Source organism: Scyliorhinus torazame, chromosome 5 (genome assembly GCF_047496885.1).
Source record: "Scyliorhinus torazame isolate Kashiwa2021f chromosome 5, sScyTor2.1, whole genome shotgun sequence".
NCBI classification, from domain to species: domain Eukaryota; kingdom Metazoa; phylum Chordata; class Chondrichthyes; order Carcharhiniformes; family Scyliorhinidae; genus Scyliorhinus; species Scyliorhinus torazame.
The window spans coordinates 99774190-99800345 of NC_092711.1; the positions used below are offsets into that span (position 1 = coordinate 99774190).

The following is a 26156-nucleotide window of genomic DNA, read 5'->3' on the forward strand; positions in this document are numbered from 1 at the left end:
TGGATGTAGTTTATATGGACTTTAGTAAGGCGTTTGGCAAGGCCACGTGGCAGACTGGTGCAAAAACTAAAATCACATGGGATTCGGGGTGGGCTAGTTAGATGGACTCAGAACTGGCTTGGTTATAGAAGACAGAGTAGCTGTGGAAGTGTGTTTTACAGAATGGAGCTCTGTAGCTAGTGGTGTTCCGCAGGGATCAGTGCTGGGACCTCTGTTGTTTGTAGTACATATAAATGATCTGGAAGAAAATGTGAGTGGTCTGATTAGTAAGTTTGTGGATGACATGAAGATTGGCGGAGTTGCTGATAGTGCAGAGGATTATCAGAGGATACAACAGGATACAGATAGATTGGAGACTTGGGCACCGAAATGGCAGATGGAGTTTAATCCAGACAAAAGCGAGGTGATGCGTTTTGGAAGATCAAATCTAGGTATGAATTATACTGTAAATGGCAGAACCCTCCGGAACATTAACATACAGAGGGATCTGGGTGTGCAGGTCCACAGTTACCTAAAAGTGGCAACACTAGTGGCCAAGGTGATTAAGAAGGCATTTGGCATTCTTGCCCTCATCAGCCGGGGCATTGAGTACGAGAGTTGGGAAATCATGTTGCAGCTATATAAAACCTTGGTTAGGCTGCATTTGGAGTATTATTATTTTTTCAAAAAATAATTTTTATTCACATTTTCACAAAATATCAACAACAAAATACAGAAAGAAAAGAACAACCGCTCCCGTATACATAAATAATAAATTAACAGCCATCATCAACACAAAAGCAAATATACACGGCCTCTTTCGCCTCCTGCACTCCCGGCTCCTCTGCCACCCCAAATATTGCGAGCCCCCAGCCCGGCTTGACCCTGGATCCTACCACCCTCGACACCGTCCTCGCTACACCCTTCCAAAAGTCCTCCAGCACTGGGCATGCCCAGAACATGTGGGTGTGGTTTGCTGGGCCCCCTGAGCACCTAACACACCTGTCCTCACCCCCCGAAAACCGGCTAATCCTTGCCCCGGTCATGTGAGCCCTATGCAGCACCTTAAATTGTATGAAGCTGAGCCTCGCGCAAGAGGAGGAAGAGTTCACTCTCCCCAGGGCATCCGCCCACATCCCCTCGTCAATCTCCTCACCCAACTCCTCCTCCCACTTACCCTTTAGCTCCTCCACTGAGGCCTCCTCTTCCTCCTGCATCACCTGATACGTTGCCGCGATCCTCCCCTCTACAACGCACCCCCCCCGACAGCACCCTGTCCTGGACCCTGCGTGGCGGCAACAGTGGGAACTCCACCACCTGCCGCCTAACAGACGCCCTAACCTGCATATATCTGACGGTGTTCCCCGGGGGGAGCCCAAAGGTCTCCTCCAGCTCACCCAGGCTCGCGAACTTCCCGTCCACAAACAGGTTCCCCATCCTTCTAATACCTGCCCTGTGCCAACTCAGGAACCCTATGTCCATCCTCCCCGGGACAAACCGGTCGTTCCCCCGTATCGGGGACCACACCGAGCCCCCCACCTCCCCACTCTAGAACATAGAACGATACAGCTCAGTACAGGCCCTTCGGCCCACGATGTTGCACCGAAACAAAAAGCCATCTAATCTACACTATGCCATTATCATCCATATGCTTATCCAATAAACTTTTAAATGCCCTCAATGTTGGCGAGTTCACTACTGTTGCAGGTAGGGCATTCCACGGTCTCACCACTCTTTGCGTAAAGAACCTACCTCTGACCTCTGTCCTATATCTATTACCCCTCAGTTTAAAGCTATGTCCCCTCATGCTAGCCATTTCCATCCGCAGGAGAAGACTCTCACTGTCCACCCGATCTAACCCCCTGATCATTTTGTATGCCTCTATTAAGTCTCCTCTTAACCTTCTTCTCTCCAACGAAAACAACCTCAAGTCCATCAGCCTTTCCTCATAAGATTTTCCCTCCATACCAGGCAACATCCTGGTAAATCTCTGCACCCGCTCCAAAGCTTCCACGTCCTTCCTATAATGCGGTGACCAGAACTGTACACAATACTCCAAATGCAGCCGTACCAGAGCTTTGTACAGCTGCAACATGACCTCATGACTCCGGAACTCAATCCCTCTACCAACAAAGGCCAACACTCCATAGGCCTTCTTCACAACCCTATCAACCTGGGTGGCAACTTTCAGGGATCTAGGTACATGGACACCTAGATCCCTCTGCTCATCCACACTTCCAAGAATTTACCATTAGCCAAATATTCCGCATTCCTGTTATCCCTTCCAAAGTGAATCACCTCACACTTCTCTACATTAAACTCCATTTGCCACCTCTCAGCCCAGCTCTGCAGATGATCTATGTCCCTCTGTAACCTGCTACATCCTTCCGCACTGTCGACAACACCACCGACTTTAGTGTCGTCTGCAAATTTACTCATCCACCCTTCTGCGCCCTCCTCTAGGTCATTGATAAAAATGACAAACAGACGTCTGACGTCTCCATTGCCCCCAAATTTTGAGGGTAGCCGCCACCACTGGGCTCGTGGTATACCTCGTTGGAGGAAGCAGCAGCGGTGCCGTTACTAGCGCCTCCAGGCTCGTGCCCACACAGGACGCCATCTCTAGTCTCTTCCATGCCGCCTCATCCCCCTCCATCACCCACTTACGCACCATCGCCACGTTGGCGGCAAAATAATACCCACAGAGGTTAGGCAGCACCAACCCCCCCCCCCCCCCTTCCCAATCCCTGCACCGCTCCAGGATCACCCTTCTCACCCTCGAGGTCTTCTGCGCCCACACAAACCCCATAATGCTCCTGTTAACCCACCTGAAGAAGGCCCTAGGGATCAGGATGGGCAGGCATTGGAACAGGAACAAAAACCTCGGGAGCACCGTCATTTTAACTGACTGCACCCTACCTGCCAGGGAGAGTGGCAGCACGTCCCACCTCGTTTTTATTTAAAATATATTTATTAAAGTTTTTAACACAATTTTTCTCCCTTACAAACAATAACCCCGCCCCCCCGTAACAAAAAAAAGAAACGAGAAATTGCATGGAGCAAGATATATACATGGCAAAATAGTATATTTACATAACTTTGTACACTGGCTCTCTCCCATACGTGCCAGTTTCCCCGACTCTTCATGTTGTCTCTTGCTCATCCCCCCCCCCAGGTTGCTGCTGACCGACCATCCTCTAACGCCCCGCGAGATAGTCTAGGAACGGTTGCCACCGCCTGTAGAACCCCTGCGCAGACCCTCTCAAGGCGAACTTAATCCTCTCCAACTTTATGAACCCAGCCATATCGTTTCTCCAGGCCTCCACGCTGGGGGGCTTCGCATCCTTCCACATTAGCAAGATCCTTCGCCGGGCTACTAGGGACGCAAAGGCCAGAATGCCGGCCTCTTTCGCCTCCTGCACTCCCGGTTCATCCACTACTCCAAATATTGCTAGCCCCCAGCTTGGCTTGACCCGGACTTTCACCACCTGAGATATTGCTCCCGCCACTCCTCTCCAGAACCCCTCCAGTGCCGGGCATGACCAAAACATATGGACATGGTTCGCCGGGCGCACGTCCCACCTCTTAAACACCTCCTCCATCTGCTCCACAAGCCTCGTGAAGTTAAGCTTATGTAGAGCCCCCCAGCTCCTAGCCACCTGGACCCCCAGGTACCTGAAACTCCTCTCCGCCCTTTTTAGCAGGAGCTCACCAATCCCCCTCTCCTGGTCCCCTGGGTGCACTACAAACAACTCGCTCTTCCCCATGTTGAGCTTGTACCTGGAGAAATCACCAAACTCCCTAAGGATCCTCATCACCTCCGGCATTCCCCCCACCGGGTCCACCACATATAGCAGCAAATCATCCGCATAGAGTGACACCCGATGCTCTTCCCCACCCCGCACCAGCCACCTCCAGTTCCTCGACTCCCTCAACGCCATGGCCAGGGGTTCAATCACCAGTGCAAAGAGCAGGGGGACAGGGGACACCCCTGCCTCGTCCCCCGGTGTAGTCGGAAATACTCTGACCTCCTTCTGTTCGTGGCCACACTCGCCACCGGGGCCTCATATAGCAGCCTCACATACCTGAAGAACCCCTCCCCGAACCTTTTCAACACCTCCCACAGGTACCCCCATTCCACCCTATCAAAGGCCTTCTCCGCATCCATCGCCGCCACTATCTCTGCCTCCCCTTCCATCGCCAGCATCATTATAACATTCAAGAGCCTCCGTACATTAGTATTCAACTGCCTCCCTTTCACGAACCCCATCTGATCCTCGTGTATGACCTGCGGCACACAGTCCTCTATCTTTATGGCCAAAATCTTTGCCAGCAACTTTGCATCCACATTTAAGAGTGAGATCGGCCTATATGGCCCACACTGTAGGGGATTCTTGTCCCGCTTCAGGATCAGGGAAATCAGCGCCCTAGACATCGTCGGGGGCAGAGCCCCCCCTTCCCTTGCCTATTTGAAGGTCCTTACCAACAGCAGGCCCAGCAGGTCTGAATACTTCTTGTAAAATTCAACCGGGAACCCATCCGGCCCCGGTGCCTTTGCCGCCTGCATGTTCCCTACCCCTTTGACCAACTCCTCCAACCCAACCGGCGCCTCCAACCCCGCCACCTGCCCCGCCTCCACCCTCGGAAACCTCAGCCGGTCCAGGAAGCGACCCATCCATCCCTCTTCCAGTGGGAGCTCAGACCGGTACAGTTCCCCGTAGAAGTCCCTGAAGACCCCATTGCTACCCACCGCACTTCGCACCGTGTTCCCCCCTCCATCCCTAACTCCCCCGATCTCCCTAGCTGCCTCTCACTTCCAAAGTTGGTGCGCCAGATTCCAGCTCCCCTTTTCTCCGTATTCATATATCGCCCCCTACGCCTTTCTCCACTGCGCCTCCACCTTCCTGGTGGTCAACAATTCAAACTCAGCCTGGAGGCTGCGCTGCTCCCTAAGCAATCCCTCCTCCGGGGCTTCCGCGTACCTCCTGTCCACCCTCACCATCTCCCCCACCAACCTCTCCCTCTCTCTCCTCTTCCCCCCTCTCCTTATGTGCCCTAATGGAGACCAGCTCTCTGACCACTGCCTTCAGCGTCTCCCAGACCCGACTTGCACCTCCCCATTGTCATTAGCCTCCAGGTATCTCTCTATACACCCCCAGACCTGCCCGCTGGCCTCCTCGTCCACCAGCAACCCAACCTCTAGGCGCCACAGTGGGCGCTGGTCCCTCTCCTCCCTCAACTCGAGGTCCACCCAGTGTGGAGCATGATCAGAAATGGCTATCGCCGAGTACTCCGTATCCTCCACCCTCGGAATCAGCACCCTGCTCATAACAAAAAAGTCAGTCCGGGAGTAGGTCTTGTGGACATGGGAGAAGAATAAGAATTCCCTGGCCCCCGGCCTCGCAAACCGCCATGGGTTCACCCCTCCCATCTGGTCCACGAACCCCCTCAGCACCTTGGCCGCCGCCGGCCTCCTGCCCATCCTCGACCTAGAGCGATCCAGTGCCGGGTCCAGCACCGTGTTCCCACAGCAGCAGACCACCGCCCCAACCTCTTCTACCAACTGAAGCTCCCCCTTGGCCATTCCAGCAGCACCCCCCCCCCCCCCAAACCAGCTAGGTCCCCCCCTAAGCTGCATTGCACTCCTGTAAGTCAGCTGACTCCTGCTGACCCCGGCCACTCTCGCCGCTCCATCGACCCCCCCCCCCGTCCACCAGCAGGCTCTCCTCCTCCCCCTTCCACTCCCAGCATGGGAAAAAGCCCACGCTTCCCAGCTCTGGCCCCGCCCCTTGAACCCTAAGCGCGGGAAAAAGCCCGCGCTTGCCACTCACCCGGCCTCGCCTCCTCTGGCGCAGCTCCCTTTCCAGGCCCAGTCCCACTACCCCCAACTCAGGTGCCTCACCCCCCCCCCCCCCTTGCGGGGACCCATTTCCCCTACCGGCCATCAAACCACCAAGCAGTTTACCTACACCCCCCCCCCCCCCCCCCCCCCCCGCCACGAGCCCACCCAGCGGACCTAATCAAAACAACGCCCAATTAACCCCCGAAAAATAAAGAAGCCCCCCTCGAAACACAACAATCCCCGACCCTTAGTCCGAGTCTAGTTTTTCGGCCTGAACAAAGGCCCACGCCTCCTCCGGGGACTCAAAATAATGGTGTCGGTCCTCATAGGTGACCCACAGACGCGCCGGCTGCAGCATACCGAACTTCACCCCCTTCCTGTGCAGCACTGCCCTCGCTCGGTTGTAACCGGCCCTCTTCTTCGCCACCTCCGCGCTCTAATCCTGGTAGATCCGGACCTCCACGTTCTCCCACCTGCTGCTCCACTCCTTCTTGGCCCACCTTAACACACACTCTCGATCAGCAAACCGGTGGAACCGCATCAGCACCGCGGCGGCTCGCTGGGCCCTCGGTGGCCCCCTCCAGCTCCAAGGGCCCCTGAAAGGCCCCTGCTTCCATCAGCGAATTCAGCATGGTGACCATGTAGGCCCCCACGTCCGATCCCTCCAGCATCTCCGGGAGACCCAGGATCCGCAGGTTCTTCCGCCTCGACCGGTTCTCCATCTCCTTGAACCTCGCCTGCCATTTCTTGTGAAGCACCTCGTGCGCCTCCACCTTCACCGCCAGGCCCAGGATCTCGTCCTCGTTCTCAGAGACCTTCTGCCGGACCTCCCAGATCGCCGCCCCTTGGGCCAGAAGAAGTACGTTTTAAGGAGCATCTTAATAAGGAAAGTGATGTGGAGAGGTTGTTCAGAGGAAATTCCACAGTTTAAGACCAACCTCGACTCTCCCTCACCCCCACCCCCTCCCTCTCTTCACCCATAGAAACCAGTTTCCTGTGTCGGCACAGACCGGGTGGTAGGTTCCCTTTCCTGAAGAACATTAACAAACCAGTTGGGTTTTTATGACAATCCAGCTGTTTTCACGGTCGCTTTTTCCCAGAGCCGGCCCCACAAATGACCAGATTCATTCAGCTCAATTTCACAACCTGCCTTTGTGTTTTTGTGGGTTCTCTCTCACCCCATATTTTCTGTTTTCAATCAGTTTCACAGGGTGTTTGAAGGATCGGATTTTCAGTCAGGAAATTAAAACTTCACATCAGGTACGGACAGAATTTCTCAACCTGCTGTAATGTGAATATCGGATTTTGAAGATGAAAGAGAACAGCCTCCATTCACAGTGGGGAGAAACCGTACACGTGTTCTGTGTGTGGATGAGGCTTCAGCCAATCATCTGGCCTGGCAAGACACAAGTGCAGCCACACCGGGGAGAATCCATGGAAATGAGGGTGGGACAGGATGCAGAACCCCATCGGCACAGTCACACTGGGGACAAACCATTCACCTGCCCAGAGTGTGGGAAAGGGTTCATTAACTCTTCAAACCTGCTGACACACCAGCGAGTTCACACAGGGGAGAGACTGTTTAACTGCTCCGAGTGTGGGAAGCACTTCATTTCTTCATCCTCATCCACATTGCTGACAATCCGGCGGCTTCACAATGGGGAAAGACCTTTTAAATGCTTGGAGTGTGGGAGGTGCTATAAATGTTCCTGGGAACACAGTGACAAGAGACCATTCAGATGCTCTCACTGTGGGTCTGGGTTCAAGACGTTATCTGACCTCACTGTCCACCAGCGAACTCGCACTGCAGACAGACTGTTTGCCTGACCTGACTGTGGGAAGATATTCACCCGTTCATCCAACTTGCTGGAGCACCAACGGGTTCACGCTGGGGAGCGACTGTTCACCTGCTCCGAATGTGGGAAGGGATTCACTCAGTCATCTAGCCTTCTGAAGCACAAGCAAGTTCACACTGGGGAGAAGCCATTCATCTGCTCTAAGTGTGGGAAGGGATTCACTCAATTATGTACCTTGCTGAAACACCAGCAAGTTCACACTAGGGAGAGACCGTTCACTTATTCTGAGCAAGGGGAGGGATTCACTCAGTCCTCCAGCCTAATGATACACCAACAATTCCACACTGGGGAGAAGCCATTTATCTGCTCTGAGTATGGGAAGGGATTTACGCGGTCCTTCCATCTGCAGACACACCAGCGAGTTCACACTGGGGAGAGGCCGTTCAACTGCTCTCAGTGTGGGAAAGGGTTTACTCAGTTATCCAGCTTGCTGAGACACCAGCGAGTTCATCAAGATGAACGACCTTTCAAGTGCCCAGAAACCAATGTCTCATCAGCAAGCTCAAACTGACGAGACCATTCGGGTTGAGAAAACCATCTGAAATCATTGCAGATTTGAACTGGGGAAACGTTATACTGAGTGTGGAAATGGATTTACCCATTCATCTGCCATGCCCTCGCACCAGTGAATATGCACTGGTGAGAGAGGCTTCCATCTACTCTGAATAAGGGGAGGGATTTGCTTAATTATCCAACCTGCTGAGTCACCAGAGAGTTCGCAAGTAACAAATTTGATTAGGATTTTGCTGTTCCTCGCATCCAGCACTGAAGCATATTTATTGGCTGATATTAATCATTCAGCTCCCTTAAAGGTACTAATATTAAAGATAAATGTCAAATAAATCATCCTTGTGTTAAATGCAATGTGATGAGTGTTTTCAAAATCTCTAACACAAATGAGCTCCTGTTGCCAATTTCCTCATCCCTTGTTTCCTTGAGAGCTTCCGTCCAGCTGCCTCTGCTGTTTCCCTAACACTGGCCTACTGTGCCACACTGCTTCTAAAGATCCCCCTTAACAGACATCTGACCCCTCTAGATCTCTCCTATATCCCCGCATGCCATCTCACGTCTCATTATGACCATGAGACCCACCTCCTGTTCTAATCCCAGTAAACCCCTGATCTCCCAACTTCCCCATGTTTGCTGATATTGTTGATGGTTCGATCTCTCTCCCTCTTCATTTATTGTCCCTCTTGACTTTAAATCATCATTATCACCCGTCCTCAAAACGAATTCCTGATTACTACTGCCCTATTTCTAACCGACCTTTCCTCTCCAAAGTTTTGTCATCTCTGAAATCCATGCCCAGGAATTCTATATTTTGAATTCCCCAGTAAAATATCTGCCTATGCCACAGCATTGCAACAGCTCTTTATCAAAGTAACATATTGAATCCAGTGTGAGTTTGACAAGGATTATCTGTTCTTTATTGTTCTTTTTGGCCTGTCTGCACCTTTGACACCATTGACCAAACCATCCTCCTGTAATCTCCTGCTGTCACGCTGGCTGCAATGTTCCTCTCCAATTTCTTTCTTCTCAATACAGTTGTAGCCAGAGACTCACCTGCAGTAGCTATGATTGAGTTACTGTCACAAACTCACTTAGTTTGTGAGGAAACACACATATTCCCGTACCAGCCTCCCCGAACAGGCGCCGGAATGTGGCAACTAGGGGCTTTTCACAGTAACTTCATTGAAGCCTACTTGTGACAATAAGCGATTTTCATTTCATTTCATATTCCATAATCACTCTCACTGTCACCGAATCTCGCAAAGTTCTCTTCACCAAGCAGCCCTGCTTGAGAAGATCAACATGAACAGAGTAGAGTGAAGAAGTTAAAATCCACAACCCAAGCTCACAGTGGTAAAAATATCTGATAATTCCCATTCAGGTACAAAGCATAGCTGAATGGCTAGCTGGGCCAGTTTAGCTCAGTTGGCTGGACAGCTGGTTCATGATGCACAGCAAGGTCAACAGTGTGGATGGTAGCATGGTGGTTAGCACAGTTGCTTCACAGCTCCAGGTTCGATTCCCGGCTTAGGTCACTGTCTGTGTAGAATCTGCAAGTTCTCCTCGTGTCTGGGTGGGTTTCCTCCAGTTTCCTCCCACAGTCCAATGATGTGTAGTAGGTTAGGTGGATTGACCATGCGAAATTGCCCTTGGTGCCCAAAATGGTTGGGTGGGGTTACTGGGTTACAGGGAGAGGGTTGAGGTGTCGGCTTGGGGAGAGTGCTCTTTCCAAGGGTCGTGTTGACTCGATGGGCCGAATGGCCTCCTTCTGCACAGTAAATTCTATGATCTATAATTCGCGTACAGAAGGCCAGCCCTCTCAACCTTGCCCCTCGCCTGAGTTGTGGTGTTGCTCAGGTTACACCAGTCAGCTCGTCCCCTCAAAGTGGAGAGCAGCCGATGGTCATCTGGCACTCTGCTGACTTTATTTATAGCAGAACAACAGTGTATTACTACAGCAGCATTATAAAGTCTGCACTGACACTCTGAAAGAGCAGGTAGGAGATGGATCTTGATGATGCTTATTTTACAATCTCGGTCAGCCAAATCTCATCCTTACTTCTCCAGATTCAAAGATTATTGAGAATTGGGTCTGAATTGGCAGCCAGATTACCCACTGTCCCACATGCCTCAGAAACCGCTGGTTAGCTCTGTTGCTTCACAGTACCAGGGTCCCAGGTTTGATACCCGGCTTGGGTCACTGTCTGCGCGGAGTCTGCACGTTCTCCCCATGACTGCGTGGGTTTCCTCCGGGTGCTCCGGTTTCCTCCCACAAGTTGAAAGACACGTTGTTAGGTAATTTGGAAATTCTGAAATCTCCCTCTGTGTACCCGAACAGGTGCCGGAATGTGGCGACTAGGGGCTTTTCACAGGAACTTCATTGCAGTGTTAATGTAAGCCTACTTGTGACAGGGCCCTGCACAAACTCAATTTGACGCGGTTGGTGGAGCAGATGGATGAAGATTTCAAAAGATGGGATGTGCTGCCACTCTTGCTAGCGGGCAGGGTGCAGTCGGTTAAAATGATGGTCCTCCCGAGGTTTCTCTTTGTGTTCCAGTGCCTTCCCATTATGATTCCCAAGGCCTTTTTCAAACAGGTAGGTAGGAGTATCATGGGTTTCTTGTGGGCAAATAAGACCCCGAGGGTAAAGGGTGTTTCTGGAGCGTAGTAGGGACAGGGAGGGCTGGCTCTGCCGAATTTGTGCGACTATTATTGGGCTGCCAATGTAGCGATGATCCGTAAGTGGGTAATGGAGGGAGAGGGGGCGGCGTGGAAGAGGTTGGAGATGGCGTCCTGCAGGGGCACGAGCCTGAGGGCGCTGGTGACGGCACTGCTGCCGCTCTCGCCGACAAGGTACACCACAAGTCCGGTGGTGGCGGCGACGTTGAAGATCTGGGGGCAGTGGACACGACACAGGGGCAAGGTGGGAGCCTCAGTTTGGACCCTGATTCGGGAGAACCATCGGTTCGTCCCGGGAAGGATGGATGGGGGATTTCGGAGCTGGCATCGGGCAGGGATTAGAAGAATAGGGGACCTGTTTATAGATGGGACGTTTGCGAGCCTAGGGGCGCTGGAGGAGGAGTTTGGGTTACCCCCGGGAAATGTTTTCAGGTATATGCAAGTGAGGGCGTTTGTGAGGTGGCAGGTGAGGGAATTCCAGCTGCTCCCGGCACAGGGGACTCAGGACAGGGTGATTTTGGGTGTACGGGTTATTAAGATGCTCTCTTTCCGGGGGTGAATTCGGGTGGGTGGGGGGGCTTCCCTACGGGTATCTTTGAATGTCATATGGGGGTGTTACTGTATATGGGGAAACCCAATGTAAAAGTTTTGTATAATTTTTGACTGTTGTGTTTGCGTTTCTTTCTTTTTGTTATGGGGGGGGGGGGGGGGGGGGTTGTTAAAAATTTTGTTGGAAAATTTGAATAAACACATTTTTTAAAAAAAGAAATTGAGAGAAAGGAACCTTTCTTTCAGTTGGCACGTGCGCCTGCGCGGTTGCTTCTTCTGTGAAGATCCGGCACCCCGAGAGCCCCGCCCTTCAGTCACTGATTGGTTGGAGGACCACCCACTCCCTTTCGGTCCTCAAACCAATCCCCTCCTTCTATTGTTCGGAGCTGCCGTCAATCATTGCCCGGGCATTGTGAGGTGAGAGGTCAGTGCCGGGGGGGCGGGGTTTACAAATCCCGAGTGCGCTGCGGAGCCCAATGTGAAACAATGTTATTATTGATCAATCAGCCGCTCTCGCCGTCTCCAACTGTCACAATGCCCGGATAATTGGCGGCAGCCCTGGTCCAATAGCAGGGGCGGGGCTGAAGTACCGAATGGGAGCGGCTGGTCTTCCAACCAATCGGAGTGAATGAGGGGCGGGTCCGCTGCGATTGAAGCATGCGCAGTGTGGGTAATGGCGGTGCAGAAGGGCGGCTTTTTCATTTTCGAAATCGGTAATAGGCATTTAAAACGATGGAGGAAGCAAGAAATCGCGGGAGTGGGCGGAAACGTTGTGTAAAGCTGTTGCAATCGTAAACCTCGGAATAGTTTACGGGACCGAGTTTGTACCGAGCGGGGTTGCAGCTCCTCATCTTCGGCTCGAGTTAACGGCCGCCATCTTTATTGGATGTACATCAGGGCGCATGCGCGTGTGTCATCTTTGTCGGGGGCGATGTTTGAATGAGTGGGAGGAGCTTGTTCCCCATTGTTCAGAATGTGGAGATGGCGCGTTGGACGGGGCTGGGCTCCGGAAGTCTGACAACAACAGGTTTATTTGGTATCACGAGTTTTCAGAGGGCAGTTTCTTAATCAGGTGAATGAAGAGGAAGGTTACACACTTCCATCAGAGGTTTTTAGTCTTTGGATTTCTCTTCCACAGGGATCAGTTGTATCTGGGGGTCATTGAATATATTGAAGCACAAGTTTGACAGATATTTTATTGGCAATGGAGTGAAGGGTTATGGGGAAAATAGAGTGAAAGCTGAGATGAGGAGGGATTTCTTCACTCGAGGATGTGGTGAAGCTTTGGAATTCTCTACCCCAGAGGAATGTGCAGCCTCAGTCCCCAAGTATGTTCAAGACAAATATTGATAGGTTTCTAGATATTGAAGATATCGAGGGATAGATAGGCCAAGGATCGCATTGAATGGTTGAGCAGACGCAGTGGGCTGAATAGCCTACTTGTTCCTATTATAATCTCTGTGTCCTGGTCAGGAAGCATTGAGCTGAGCTTGGATCTGTCAGTCAACATGAATCAGCCCTTCAGGAGAATTGGGAGGGTAAATATTAGGTGCAACAGAGTGAGAATGGAGGGTGATTGTGTGGGATGGAAATTTACAGCTTTTGGAGAATGAGAGAGGAAATAATGTTTCATCGGAACTAGAATTGTCTGTTCTGAATTTCTATCCTGTACTAACCGATGACTTTTGTAAATTGTTTTTAAAGGATATCGGAAGAGGAGGAATTATAGACAGAAATCTCAAACATCACGTCTCGATGTGACAAACTCACTCGATTCCTTCTGAACTAGATATCGTCGGGTTCTGAATATCATTGGCGAGAAGGAGAAATGTCCAATCTGTCGGCTTCAAAAGATTATAAACATGATTGTGACTAGAAAAGCACCGAGACCCACACACCACACTCCCGCGTGAGAGTGTTCCAGTGAATGGACTGTGGAAACAACAGTGTGACTGGAAAAGCACCAAGACCCACGCAACACACACCTGCGTGAGAGTGTTCCATTGAACTGACTGTGGAAAGAGCTTTAACCAGTTACACAGCCTGAAAAAACATCATACCACAGTGGGGAGAGACAGTGCACATGTTCTGTGTCTCGACAAGGCTTCCACTGATTGTCCAATCTGGAGGAGACCAACAACATGGAGAAACCGTGGAAATGTGCGGACTGTGGGAAGGGATACAGATGCCCATCTGAGCTGGAGATTCATCGACGCAGTCACACTGGGGAGAGGCCGTTCACCTGCTCTCAGTGTGGGCAGGGATTCACTCGATTAGGCAACCTGCAGAGACACGAGCGAGTTCACACTGGGGAGATGCCTTTCACCTGCTCTCAGTGTGGGAAGGGATTAACTGATTTATCCAGCCTGCAGTCACACCAGCGAGTTCATACTGGGGAGAAGCGATTCACCTGCTCTCAGTGTGGGGAGGGATTCATTGATTCATCCAACCTGCGGAAACATCAGCAAATTCACACTGGGGAGAGGCCGTTCACCTGTTCTCAGTGTGGGAAGGGATTTATTAATTCATCCACTCTGCGGAAACATCAGCGAATTCACACTGGGGAGAGGCCATTCACCTGCTCTCAATGTGGGAAGGGATTCATTGATTCATCTGCCCTGCGGCAACATCAGCGAATTCACACTGGGGAGAGGCCGTTCACCTGCCCTCAGTGTGGGAAGGGATTCATTGATTCATCCGCCGTGCGGCAACACCAGCAAATTCACACTGGGGAGAGGCCGTTCACCTGCCCTCAGTGTGGGAAAGGATTCATTGATTCATCCGTCCTGCGGAAACATCAGCGAGTTCACACTGGGGAGAGGCCATTCACCTGCTCTCAGTGTGGGAAGGGATTCATTGATTCATCCGCCCTGCTGAAGCATCAGAAAATTCACACTGGGGAGAGGCCATTCACCTGCTCTCAGTGTGGGAAGGGATTCACACAGTTATCCCACCTGCAGAGACACCAGCGCGTTCACACTGGGGAGAGGCCATTCACCTGCTCCGTCTGTGGGAAAGGAATCACACAGTTATCTAGTCTGCAGACACACCAGCGAATTCACACTGGGGAGAGGCCATTCATCTGCTCTCAGTGTGGGCAGAGATTCCGTGCTTTATCCAACCTGCGGAAACATCAGCAGGTTCACACTCGGGAGAGGCCATTCACCTGCTCTCAGTGTGGGGAGAGATTCAGTGATTTATCCAGTCTGCAAACACACCAGCGAGTTCACACCGGGGAGACGTCATTCACCTGCTCTCAATGTGGGGAGAGATTCAGTGATTTATCCAGTCTGCAGACACACCAGCGAGTTCACACTGGGCCATTCACCTGCTCTTAGTGTGGGAAGGGATTACATAGAAACATAGAAAATAGGAGCAGGAGGAGACCATTTGGCCCTTCGCACCTGCTCTGCCATTCATTATGATCATGGCTCATCATCCAACTCAATAGCCTAATCCCGCTTTCCCCTCCTTATCCTTTGATTCCCTTCGCTCTAAGTGCTATATCTAACTGCTTCTTGAAAACATACAATGTATTGGCCTCAACTATTTCCTGTGGAACAAATTCCACAGGCTCACCACTCTCTGGTTGAAGAAATTGCTCATCATCTCTGTCTAAATGATCTACCCCATATACTCAGACTGCGACCTCTGGTTCTGTTTACTCCCACCATCGGGGAAATCGATCCTGCATCTCCCCGGTCAAGTCCTTTTAGAATATTACAGGTTTCTCTGAGATCCCTCATTCTTCTGAACTCCAGTGAATACAATCCTAACTGATTCAATCTCTTGTACGTCAATTCCACCATCCCAGGAATCAGTCTGGTAAACCTTCGCTGCGCGGGTCTCACCCCCCAGAACCCAAAGGTGTGCAGGGTAGGTGAATTGGCCACACTAAATTGCCCCTTAATTAGAAAAAAAAATTGGGTACTATAAATTTAAAAAGAAAAATCATTAATATATCTTGTGAATATCTGAGGTCCTAGCACCGACCCCTGCGGTTACCCCAATAGTCACTGCCTGCCAATTTGAAAAAGACCCATTAATTCCTGCTGTTTGTTTCCTGTCTGCCAACCAGTTTTTTATCCATCTCAATACACTACCCCTAATCCCATGTTCTTTAATTTTACACACTAATCTCTTATGCAGGACTTTGTCAAAAGCCACCTGAAAGTCCAAATATACCACATCCACTTGCTCCCCCTCGTCAACTCTACCCCTCGAAGAATTCCAGTCGATTTGTCAAGCATGATTTCCCCTTCATAAATCCATGAATGTTCCCTACTGCCAATGTCAGGCTTACTGGTCTATTATTCCCTGTTTTCTTTCTATCTCCCTTTTTAAATAGTGGGGTTACATAAGCCACCCTCCAATCTGCAGGAACTTCAGAGTCAAAGCCCCCATTTGTGAAGACAGAACCAAATTATGTATTTATTTGCTTACCCATTTCTTTGTTCCCCATTATACATTCCCCTGTTTCTGACTGTAAGGAATGTACATTAGTCTTCACCTATCTTTTCTCTTCACATACCTACAGATACTTTTCCAATCAGCCTAATGTCCTGTTTTGTGCCATTCCCAACATCACCACTGCAGTTTGGGGATCTATATACGATGCCCACTTATTTTTTTATGCCCCTTGGTGTTTCTCAGCTCTACCCATACAGATTGCACGTTGTCAGAGCTAATATCCTTCCTCACTATTGCATTAATTTCCTCTTTAACCAGCACTGCCACTCCACTGCCTTTTCCTTTTTGTCTGTCCTTCCTAAATACTGAATATATTAAATTCCCATCCCTGGTCATCCTGCAGCCATGTCTCCATAATCCCGATTATCTCACACCGGCTTACGTTTATTTGCGCTATCGACTCGGCTGTGCCGTCTGCAGTCACACCAGGGAGTTCATACTGGGGAGAGGCCATTCACCTGCTCTCAACGTGCGATGGGATTTTGTAATTCATCGCACTTTCTGAAACACCAACAGGTTCACAAGTGATTACAGGGATTGGATTCTGCTGTTATTGTTTCTGTTCTCAATTACATCCAGGACTGCATTTTGTTTATTCTGTTGGTAAATGGGGATGGTCAGAGGGTTTCTTTCTGCTGGACTGGCCGGTCTCACGACTTCGCCTCCAGTGGGCTGATTCTCTCTGAGCCTTCAAGCTAATATTTGGTTGCACATTCCATAAGGATCAGAGCGAAAGAGTGTTTGGAGGTTAGAAGATGTTTCATTACCATTTCTGTTTGGAAACCCCCAAAATCATGCCACATTGCCATGAAGATGGGCTGTGGTGGTTACATTGTTCTTTTGTTTAATTTATCTGGGTGCTTCTCACAGAAGCAAACTATCAGGTTATGAGGGGCAAGTTGTCTGAGGTGCACTGGGAAACTACATTAAATAGTATGGTGGGAGACAGGCAATCACTAATATTTATGGAATTATTACAGATTTACATTGGGATCGGTTAGCTCAGTTGGCTGGATGGCTGGTTTGTGCTGAGTGACATCAACAGCACAGGTTAAATTCCCATAACGGCTGAGGGTAGCCATGGTCTGTCAGTGTTTATGCTCCACATGATCCTCCGCCCACCCCTTTACATCTCCCCCATCAGCATCTCCCTCTATTCCTTTCTCCCTCGTGTATGTATCTAGCTTTCTGTTCAATGTATTCATGCTGTTCACCTCAACCACTCGCTGTGGTAGCAAGTTGCACATTCTCACCACTCCTGGGTATAATCTTAAAGATTTCCATCAATCTTCTCTTTCCCAGAAAAAAAGTCTCAGCCTTTCCTGAGTGTTAAATGCTCTCAGTTCTGTATATTATGAATCTTTTTTGCACCTTCTCCAGTGCCTCTTATTTCCTTTATCTAAATGGAGATCGCCAATGTGGACAGTGCTCCCGGTATAGCCTCACCCTGGTTCTAAACAAGTTGAACATTTCCTCCATGCTTTTCAATTCTATCCCTCTAGAATGGAATCCTAGATGGGCCCCACACTAAAGGAAGATGTGAAGTTCTGAGAGGGTGGAGAGGACATTTACAAGAATGGGACCAGGGATAAGGGACTCCAGTTAGTTGGAGAGACTGGAGCAGCTGAATTTCTCTCCTGAGATCACAGCATCTGGAGGGTGGGGAATGGGGCCATTCAGCCCTTTGGGACGGTGTCGGCTCCCTGTGGAGGAAGCCAGTCTGTCCATTGCCCCATTCTATCCCCGAATCCCTGTAGGTTTATTTCTCTCAGTGCCTGTCCAATTGAAATCCTTCCGTCATCTCTGCATCTCCTACCCACATAGGCAGTAGGTTCCAGGTCGTTACCACTCGTTTTACATGTACACAAGGCTCCTGGAGCATAGAGGAGTCTATTTGGCCCACTTTTCCCATGCCAGCTCTTTGTACAGCGACCCATTTAATCACAAAGTTCGACTATTTTGTTTTCTTTTTCAGAATATACCAAATTCCCTTTTGGAAGTTACAGTCCAATGAGATTCCAGCACCATTTATAGACAGTGCATTCCAAATCACAACAACCCGCTGTGTTTTACAACAAATAATTGTGCATATGTGTGTCTGGAGTTTCACAGAGTATTCAAAATGGTGTCAATACCATGATTATTACACAAAATTAAGACTCACTCTTTATCAGTGATTCGGATGAGGACACCGAGTGTAATATATCCCTAGTTTGCGAACAATTAGAACAAGTGTACATTTCTATAAAACCTCACTCCCACTGGACCTCCAAAAGTGTTTTAAAGCCAATGGAGTACTTTTGAATCATAATCACTGTTGTAATGTAGGAAGTTGTAAGTACGCATGTGTAATCACATTTAGTTTTTAAAATGTTATTTTCATAGTATATTCACTGCCATTAGTAACAAGGTCAAGGAAGCCCTTTTATACCTCAAACATGTGACTTCCTGCAACCATTTCACCTTCTGTACCTTTTCTATATCAACTATATATTGATTTCATAGCAAAAAATAATAATTAAATTAATGATTATTCAGTCATGAACATTGATTATCATTGGTGAATTGGTGTATTAGGTAATGATATTATAAAGACTAGATCTTTATTTTTTTTAAAATAACATTATCAACCAAAATGTTTCCAGAAACTGCAGAGCTATCAGAATTTGTTTGAAAAAATAAATTGCTTCATATTTTTGAGAAGTTACAAGACATCATATTCTGCCAAGAATATTTGGGCTAGTAATCCAGAGACCCAGGTTAATGCTCTGGGGATCTGGGATCGAATATGGCTACGACAGATATTGAAATTGAATAAAAGTCTCAAATTAAAAGTCTAATGATGACATTGTGGATTGTTGTAAAAACCCGTCTGGTTCACTAATGTCCTTCAGGAAATCTGCTCTCCTTACGAGGCCTGGCCTACACGTGACTCCAGATCCACAGCAATGTTGTGGTTGATTTGTAAGTGCCCCCTGAAATAGCCTCACAAGACACGCAGTTCAAGGGCAATTGGAATGAGCAGTCAATGCTGGTCCAGCCACTGACCCCCATCTCCCATTTTTAATTTTTTAGAAGGCTCATTGTTCAATCTGAAGACGAGTAAGAAACTGTCTCTTTGATTGGATTTGATTTATTGTCTCGTGTACCGAATACAGTTAAAAGTATTGTTCTGCGTACAGTCTAGACAGATCGTTCCATACACGAAAAAACAAAGTGCAGATCTTGGCAGTTTGCTCAGTTCACAAAAGAAGTTAATGACTTTGTAGACGCAGATTAACATTTTAATCAGCACTCAAAACATATCGAATGGTGATGTGTGCTCATATAGACAGAACTGAATTGAAGGAAATAGCAGAGATTTAACTGAAACACCTTTTTGAAAGATTCGGCCTTAATGATGGAGAAACAGGAAAAGCCACTCAGGGAGATGAGGAAATCCAGGCTCAGTGTGGATTTGCTGTCACCCCTCCTTTCTTATACATGAACGGTATTTAGGCTGCAGAATGTTTCACACCAAAACACAGAGGGGTCAAATATATGCAACAGACAATTCTCAAGTCACTACCATTTAATTATGTTTGACTTTGTTCAAAAGCTGTCTGAGGTCAAACTGAACAAAGATTCATGGGATTTTAATTACCCAGTGACAAGCTTTCTTTTCTTGATCAGTCATGTTTGCAATTCAATGGTGCATATTTCAGAGTTATTCAGAGTGAAGACTTGAGAGCTATTCAATTGAAAATGAAGTCATATATAACAAATAAATATACTGATGTTCAACATTGAATAATGAAACAAATATTGAGTAAAATCGGGGGAAATTTTCTGTAGGAAGATAAGAATGAGGCATTAATGATTGAACAGAGAGCATTATTCCGTTAGATATTTACTGAACAAATGCTGAAGTTCAATGTAAGTTCTATATCTTATGGTCTTACAAGTTGAGTCATCTGTTTTAAAGGAACAGGTGTCTTCATGTAATAAGTGACCTGGCCTCCCAGCCGAACCATTGAAATCTGCAGCAAGACTGTGCAGTTGAACGTTGCACAGGGCCACTGGGTACTGTGCTGCCAGCTGTTTCTGTAGTGTAGCAGTCATCACATTCGCCTAACGTGCAAAATGTTTGAAACTGGCAGAAGCATTAAATGCTTCTCATTTATTTATTTATTTTTAATTTGGGGGGGGGGGGGCAATTTAGCGTGGCCAATCCACCTAACTTGCACATCTTTGGGTTGTGGGGGTGAAACGCACGCAGACACAGGGAGAATGTGCAAACTCCACACGGACAGTGGGCACGGTAAGAAGTCGTACAACGGCAGGTTAAAGTCCAACAGGTTTGTTTCGAATCACTAGCTTTCGGAGCGCAGCTCCTTTCACAGGTGACTGAAGAGGTGGGTTCCACAAACACATATAGAAAAATTCAATGATGCGAGATGGAACTTTGAATGCGAGTCTTTGCAGGTAATTAAGTCTTTACAGGTCCAGGCGGTGCGACTGGAGAGAGGGATAATCACAGGTTAAAGAGGTGTGAATTGTATCAAGCCAGGACAGTTGGTAGGATTTCGTAAGCCCAGGCCAGATGGTGGGGGGTGAATGGAATGTGACATGAATCCAAGGTCCCGGTTGAGGCCGTAGTCGTGTGCGGAACTTGGCTATCAGTTTCTGTTCAGCGATTCTGCATTGACGTGTGTCCTGAAGGCTGCCTTGAAGAATGCTTACCTGAAGATCAGAGGCTGATTGCCTTTGGCTGCAGAAGTGTTCCCCGACTGGAAGGGAACATTCCTACTTGGCGAATGTCACGTAATGGTTTTGCTCAGTGCGCTAGATAGCTAGTTTGTGATGCAGAACAAGGCCAGCAGCGCGGGTTCAATTCCTGTACCCGCTTACACAAACAGGTGCCAGAATGTGGCGACTAGGGGCTTTTCACAGTAATTTCATCCAGTGTCTGCATGGTCTCGCCAATCTGCCACGCCTCGGGACATCCTTACCTGAAGTGTATGAGGTAGACAACGTTCCGAGTCGCACGAGTATGTACCGCGTACCTGATGGGTGGTGTTCCTGTGAGTAATGGTGGTACCCATGTTGATGATCTGGCACATCTTGCAGAGGTTGTTTGCTGCAAACAATGGTCTGTTTGAGGTTGCGCGGTTGTTTGAAAGCAAGTAGTGGGGGGGGGGGGGGGGGGGGGGCCTTGGCAAGATGTTCGTCTTCATTGATAACGTGTTGAAGGCTGCAAAGATGATGTCGCAGTTTTTCCGCTCCAGAGAATTCATCAGACGAATGAGGTTCCGGGAGTTCTTTCACAGACCCCAAGAGGCGTACAGCGAACCCAATGAGACAATCAGTGAACCGGAACAGCAGACTGAGAGATCTGTGGGACTGGAAGATCCAGCCAGCAGGAAGGACTGGAAAACCCCAGCCATTGAAACAATCCGATCAGCTGATTCTGCTGCTCGTCTTCCACGAAACCACTCAGTAAAATTGCCTCGAAAGTCCTTTTTGTCCAAATTTTGAACTCACATCTTTTCCCTCTTTTCCTGCTATCTCCCATCATGCTCTCTCAGAGCTCAACTTGTCTCTGATACTTACCCTTTGCTCCTTTGGCTCGATTCTCATTGAACTGTTGAACATCCAATGTCCACAATCTCTGTTTCCACGGTATCTCCATGGAGTCAGTGTCTTTGTGCATTTCCTCTTTAGACAATCAAATGAAGCTTGGTCCTCACACAGAACACATGTATGGTTTCTCCCCTTAGTGAATGGTGTGTTTTTTCAGGCTGTAACTGGTTAAAACTCTTTCCACAGTCAGTTCACCGGAACACTCACTCAAGTGCGTGTGTGTCTCGGTGCTTTTCCAGTCACACTGATGTTTGAAATATTTTCCCACAAACCGAACAAACATTTTTCATTTCACATTCATAGTCTGAGGATATTCAGGTCCTGATCAATTAAGTGACACTGTTGGATCTTAATGTGATATTTGGTTTGTTTCATGTCTGAAAATCCTCTCCTAATGCCCTGGAAAGGGAGTTTACAAAGGTCACACTATCAGTACAGGATAGAAATTCAGAACAGACAATTCCAGTTTCTGGGGAACATTTTTTTCTCACTTCTTTCCCCAAAGCTGTAAATCCCCGTCCCACACACTCCCTCCTCCCTGGGGCTGAAATCCAAATAAAGTATTAGATCATTATTTCTGCATCCTTTTACCAAAGTTATATAATTAGAGATAAGAATATGCTTCATAAGTCACTTCATTTATGACTTGTGACAGACATTAATCTGAATCACCCTGACTGAGCAGACAGAATAACAGTTGTGAACCTTGTGTCCAGAACTGACTGTGTGGAGATTTGATGAGTAATTGCGAAGCGCGTTTCTCCAAATCTTCCAGGGTTTCCTTCGTTCTTCCTCTCGAACTAAGTTGTACCGGATATCAGACTCAGGGCCCATTCTGGTTCTCTTCCTGTTTACTAAATAACTTCAATCATATATGGAGAAGACTGAATCCACTGTTCGGTCCCTGCTCCAATCTCCATTCCTGACATACCGGCTCTATCCCTCTCCCTGGCAACAGTCTGCGACTTAGCCAGTCTCTTTGTAAACTTGGTTTCACATTTGATCCCAATATGAGCTTCTGACCTCATTGAATTTACAGTACAGAAGGAGGCCATTCGGCCCATTGAGCTGCACCAGCCCTCGGAAAGAGCACCCCACCTAAGCCCACACCTCCACCCTATCCCCGTAACCCCATCTAACCTTTTTGGACACTAAGGCAATTTAGCATGGCCAATCCACCTAACTTGCACATCTCTGGACTCATGTCTGTGCTGTCACTAAGACTGCCTGTTTACAAGACTTCCGGTTGCGGCTATGCCTAGGTAGGTTGCACGGTCGGCAGCTCCCGCCGATAACGGAAGTCTGGGCCCTTTTAAGAAGCTCCAGCGGCATTTGGACGACGATTCCCGGTGTGGGTAGGAAACAGTGAGGGTCCCCCAGCACTGTATGGAGTGGACCAGGAGTGGAGCGGTCAAAAAAGTGGCTTTAGAGAAGAGAGAACGGGCGTGAAAAAACAAGATGGCGGCAGGCGGTGATCAGGCAGTGTGGGCCCAGTGGTCTCGGGAGCAGCCGGAGTTTTTAAGAAGTAGATTTGCTGACTTGAAGGCGGAGATGTTGGCCCCTATGAAGGCGTTGATTGAAAGGCTGGTGGAGACCCAGAAGATGCAGGGGATGGCGATAAAGGAGGTGAAGCAGGAGGCCTCTGATAATGAGGACGAGATTCTGGGCCTGGTGGTCAGAGTGGAAGCTCACGAGGCGCTGCACAAAAAATGCCAGGAGAAGTTCGAGGACCTGGAGAATAGGTCGAGGAGGCAGAACCTGCGGATTCTGGATCTCCCTGAGGACATGGAGGGGTCGGTAGCTGAGGCGTATGTGGCTACGATGCTGAGTACGCTGTTGGGCACGGGAGCCTTACTGAGGCCCCTGGAGCTGGATGGGGCGCACAGGATCCTGGCGAGGAGGCCGAAGGCGGTGGTGGTGAGGTTCCACTGCTTCACCGACAGGGAGTGTGGCCTGCGATGGGCGAAGAAGGAGCGGAGCAACAGGTGGGAGAACACCGAGATCCGGATTTATCAGGACTGGAGTGCAGAGCTGGCCAAGAAGCGTGCAGGATTCAATCGGGCCAAGGCGGTCCTCGACGAGAAGCGGGTGAAGTTCGGGCTGCTACAGCCGGCGAGGCTGTGGGTCACATACCAGGACCGACACCATTATTTTGATGCGCCGGATGAGGCGTGGACTTTCATCAAGAATGAGAAGTTGGACTCGAGTTAATGGATTGCAGTATGTTATGGGGGTTGTTGGTGAGGGGGATGGGGCGGTATTTGGGTGGGGTTTTCCTCACGTTTTCTTGTGTCTTTGTGGCCCCGTGCCCTCGGGGATTTGGGTGAGGTCGCAGTTGAGAGGAGCTGCGTCACAGGGGGTGGGGTCGGCCCAGGCAGGGAGCGCGGTTTTACCCGCAAAATGGTGGGGATGGTACCTGACGCGTGGGACGGTTCTGTGTTCGATGTCCGCATTGGTTCATGCGGGGTGTAGGGACTTTCTCTACCCCACTTAGGTGGAGGGGGCTGGAGATTTGGATGGGGAATCCACTGGAGGATTGGAGGTAGAGGCGGGAGCGGCCGGGGTCAGCATGATTCAGCTGACTTACAGGAGTGTAATGGTGGGGCAGGGGGGTTAAGCTGTTGCTTGGCTGGGGGAGGGGGATTTGGGGGGGCCGGGACTGGGTTGCTGCTGTGCTGACTGAGAGGGAATTGATGGTAATAGGGAGAGTCGGGCGGGGAGCCTCCGCCTAGGGGGCTGGAGGGTGCGGTTGGCGTGGGCATGTGGCTGGCCTAAAAAAGGAGATGGCTAGATGGCGGGGGGGGGGGGGGGGGGGGGGAGGGGGATGGGGGTTGGGTAGCCCCCCGATCCAGCTGATCACGTGGAACATGAGAGGCCTGAATGGGCCTTCAAGAGGTCCCGGGTGTTTTCGCACTTAAAGGGGCTAACGGCAGATGTAGCCATGCTACAGGAAATGCACCTGAAGGTCGCGGATCAAACCAGGCTGAGGAAGGGATGGGTGGGACAGGTTTTTCACGCAGGACTGGATGAAAAAAGAAATGAAATGAAAATCGCTTATTGTCACAAGTAGGCTTCAAATGAAGTTACTGTGAAAAGCCCCTAGTCGCCACATTCCGGCGCCTGTTCGGGGATGTGAAGAACAGGGGGGTCGCAATCTTGGTGAGTGAGCGAGTGGCATTTGAGGCGGTGGGTATTGTGTCAGATAAGGGGGGTTGTTATGTTATGGTGAGTGGCAGGCTGCAGGGGGCCCGGGTGGTGCTAGTGAATGTGTATGCTCCGAACTGGGACGATGCAGGGTTCATGAAGCGGATGCTGAGCCGGATTACGGATCTGGAGTCATGTAGTTTGGTAATGTGGTGGGGGAACTTTAATACGGTCCTGGACACGACGCTGGACCGGTCTAGATTGAGGTTGGGTAAGAGGCCGGCAGCGGCCAATGTCCTGAGGGGGTTCATGGACCAGATGGGGGAAGTGGATCCGTGGAGATTTGCCAGGCCAAGGGCAAAGTAGTTTTCCTTCTTCTCCCATGTACACAACGCTTACTCGCGGGAAGATTTGTTCGTGGTAAGCAGGGCGCTAATTCCGAGAGTGGAGGGGGCGGAGTACTCGGCCATTGCGATCTCGGAACATGCCCTGCCCTGGGTGGAGTTGGGGATGGGGGAGGAGAGAGGCCACCGCCCGCTGTGGAGAATGGATGTGGGACTACTGGGGACGAGGAAGTCTGTGGGCGGGTCCGGAGGTGCATCCAAAGATATGTGGAGGCCAATGATAATGGGGAGGTCTGGGAGGCGCTGAAGGCAGTGGTCAGGGTGGAGCTAATTTCAATCAGGACCCACAGGGAGAAAAGGGAGAGGATGGAGAGGGAGAGGTTGGTGGGGGAGATACTGAGGGTGGATAGGATGTATGCGGAATCCCCCGAGGAGGGGTTGTTGAAGGCGCCGGAGCCTTCAAACGGAGTCTGACTTGTTAACCATGGGGAAGGCTGAGACCCAGTTGAGGAAGGTACAGGGAGTAGTGTATGAGTAGTGTATGAGTATGGGGAGAAGGCAAGTCGGATGCTGGCGCATCAGCTGCGGAAGAGGGAGGCGGCTAGGGAGATTGGGGGAATTAGAGATGGGGGGTGGGCGACATGGTGCTGAGCTCAGCTAAGATAAATGAGGTCTTTAAGGACTTTTATGGTAAATTATACGAGTCAGAACCCCAGGAGGGAGGGGAGGGGATGAGGCAGTTCCTGGACCAACTGAGGTTTCCAAAGGTGGAGGAGGAAGGGCGGGTAGAGGGATTGGGGGCCCTGATTGAGATGGAGGAACTAATTAAGGGGTTGGGGAGTATGCAGGCGGGCAAGGCCCCGGGGCCGGATGGGTTTCCCGTAGAGTTCTATAGGAAATTCTCAGAGCTTTTGGGCCCATTGCTGTTGAGAACTTTTAACGAGGCTAAGGAAAAGGGAATCCTTCCCCCGACGATGTTGCAGGCTCTGATCTCGCTTATCCTCAAGCGTGATAAGGACCTGCTGCAATGTGGCTCCTATAGGCCGATTTCGCTCCTTAATGTGGATGCCAAGCTGTTGGCCAAGATCTTGGCCACTAGGATTGAGGACTGTATCCCGGGAGTGATTCATGAGGATCAGACGGGGTTTGTGAACGGCAGGC

At 49.8% G+C, this 26156-nt stretch overlaps 1 protein-coding gene and 1 long non-coding RNA gene across 3 annotated transcripts in view; both read left to right on the top strand.

Moving 5' to 3' along the window:
• LOC140419167 (uncharacterized) overlaps nucleotides 1-26156 on the top strand; it is a 415920-nt gene that overhangs the window by 136448 nt on the left and 253316 nt on the right. The window lies entirely within an intron of this gene.
• LOC140419152 (uncharacterized) lies at nucleotides 11926-18725 on the top strand. 2 transcript variants are annotated; one of them, XM_072502917.1, is made up of 2 exons: nucleotides 11926-12487; nucleotides 13120-18725. In XM_072502917.1, the coding sequence occupies exon 2, from the start codon at nucleotides 13557-13559 to the stop codon at nucleotides 14751-14753; it is 1197 nt and encodes a 398-aa protein (XP_072359018.1). In that variant the 5' UTR covers nucleotides 11926-12487; nucleotides 13120-13556; the 3' UTR covers nucleotides 14754-18725. The 2 variants fall into 2 exon arrangements, with proteins under 2 accessions (XP_072359018.1, XP_072359019.1); XM_072502918.1 differs by having other exon boundaries at nucleotides 11926-12128.

Bases quoted from the DNA above. Each gene is read 5' to 3' on its own strand.
- LOC140419152 (XM_072502917.1), top strand. From the start codon at position 13,557: ATGGAGAAACCGTGGAAATGTGCGGACTGTGGGAAGGGATACAGATGC.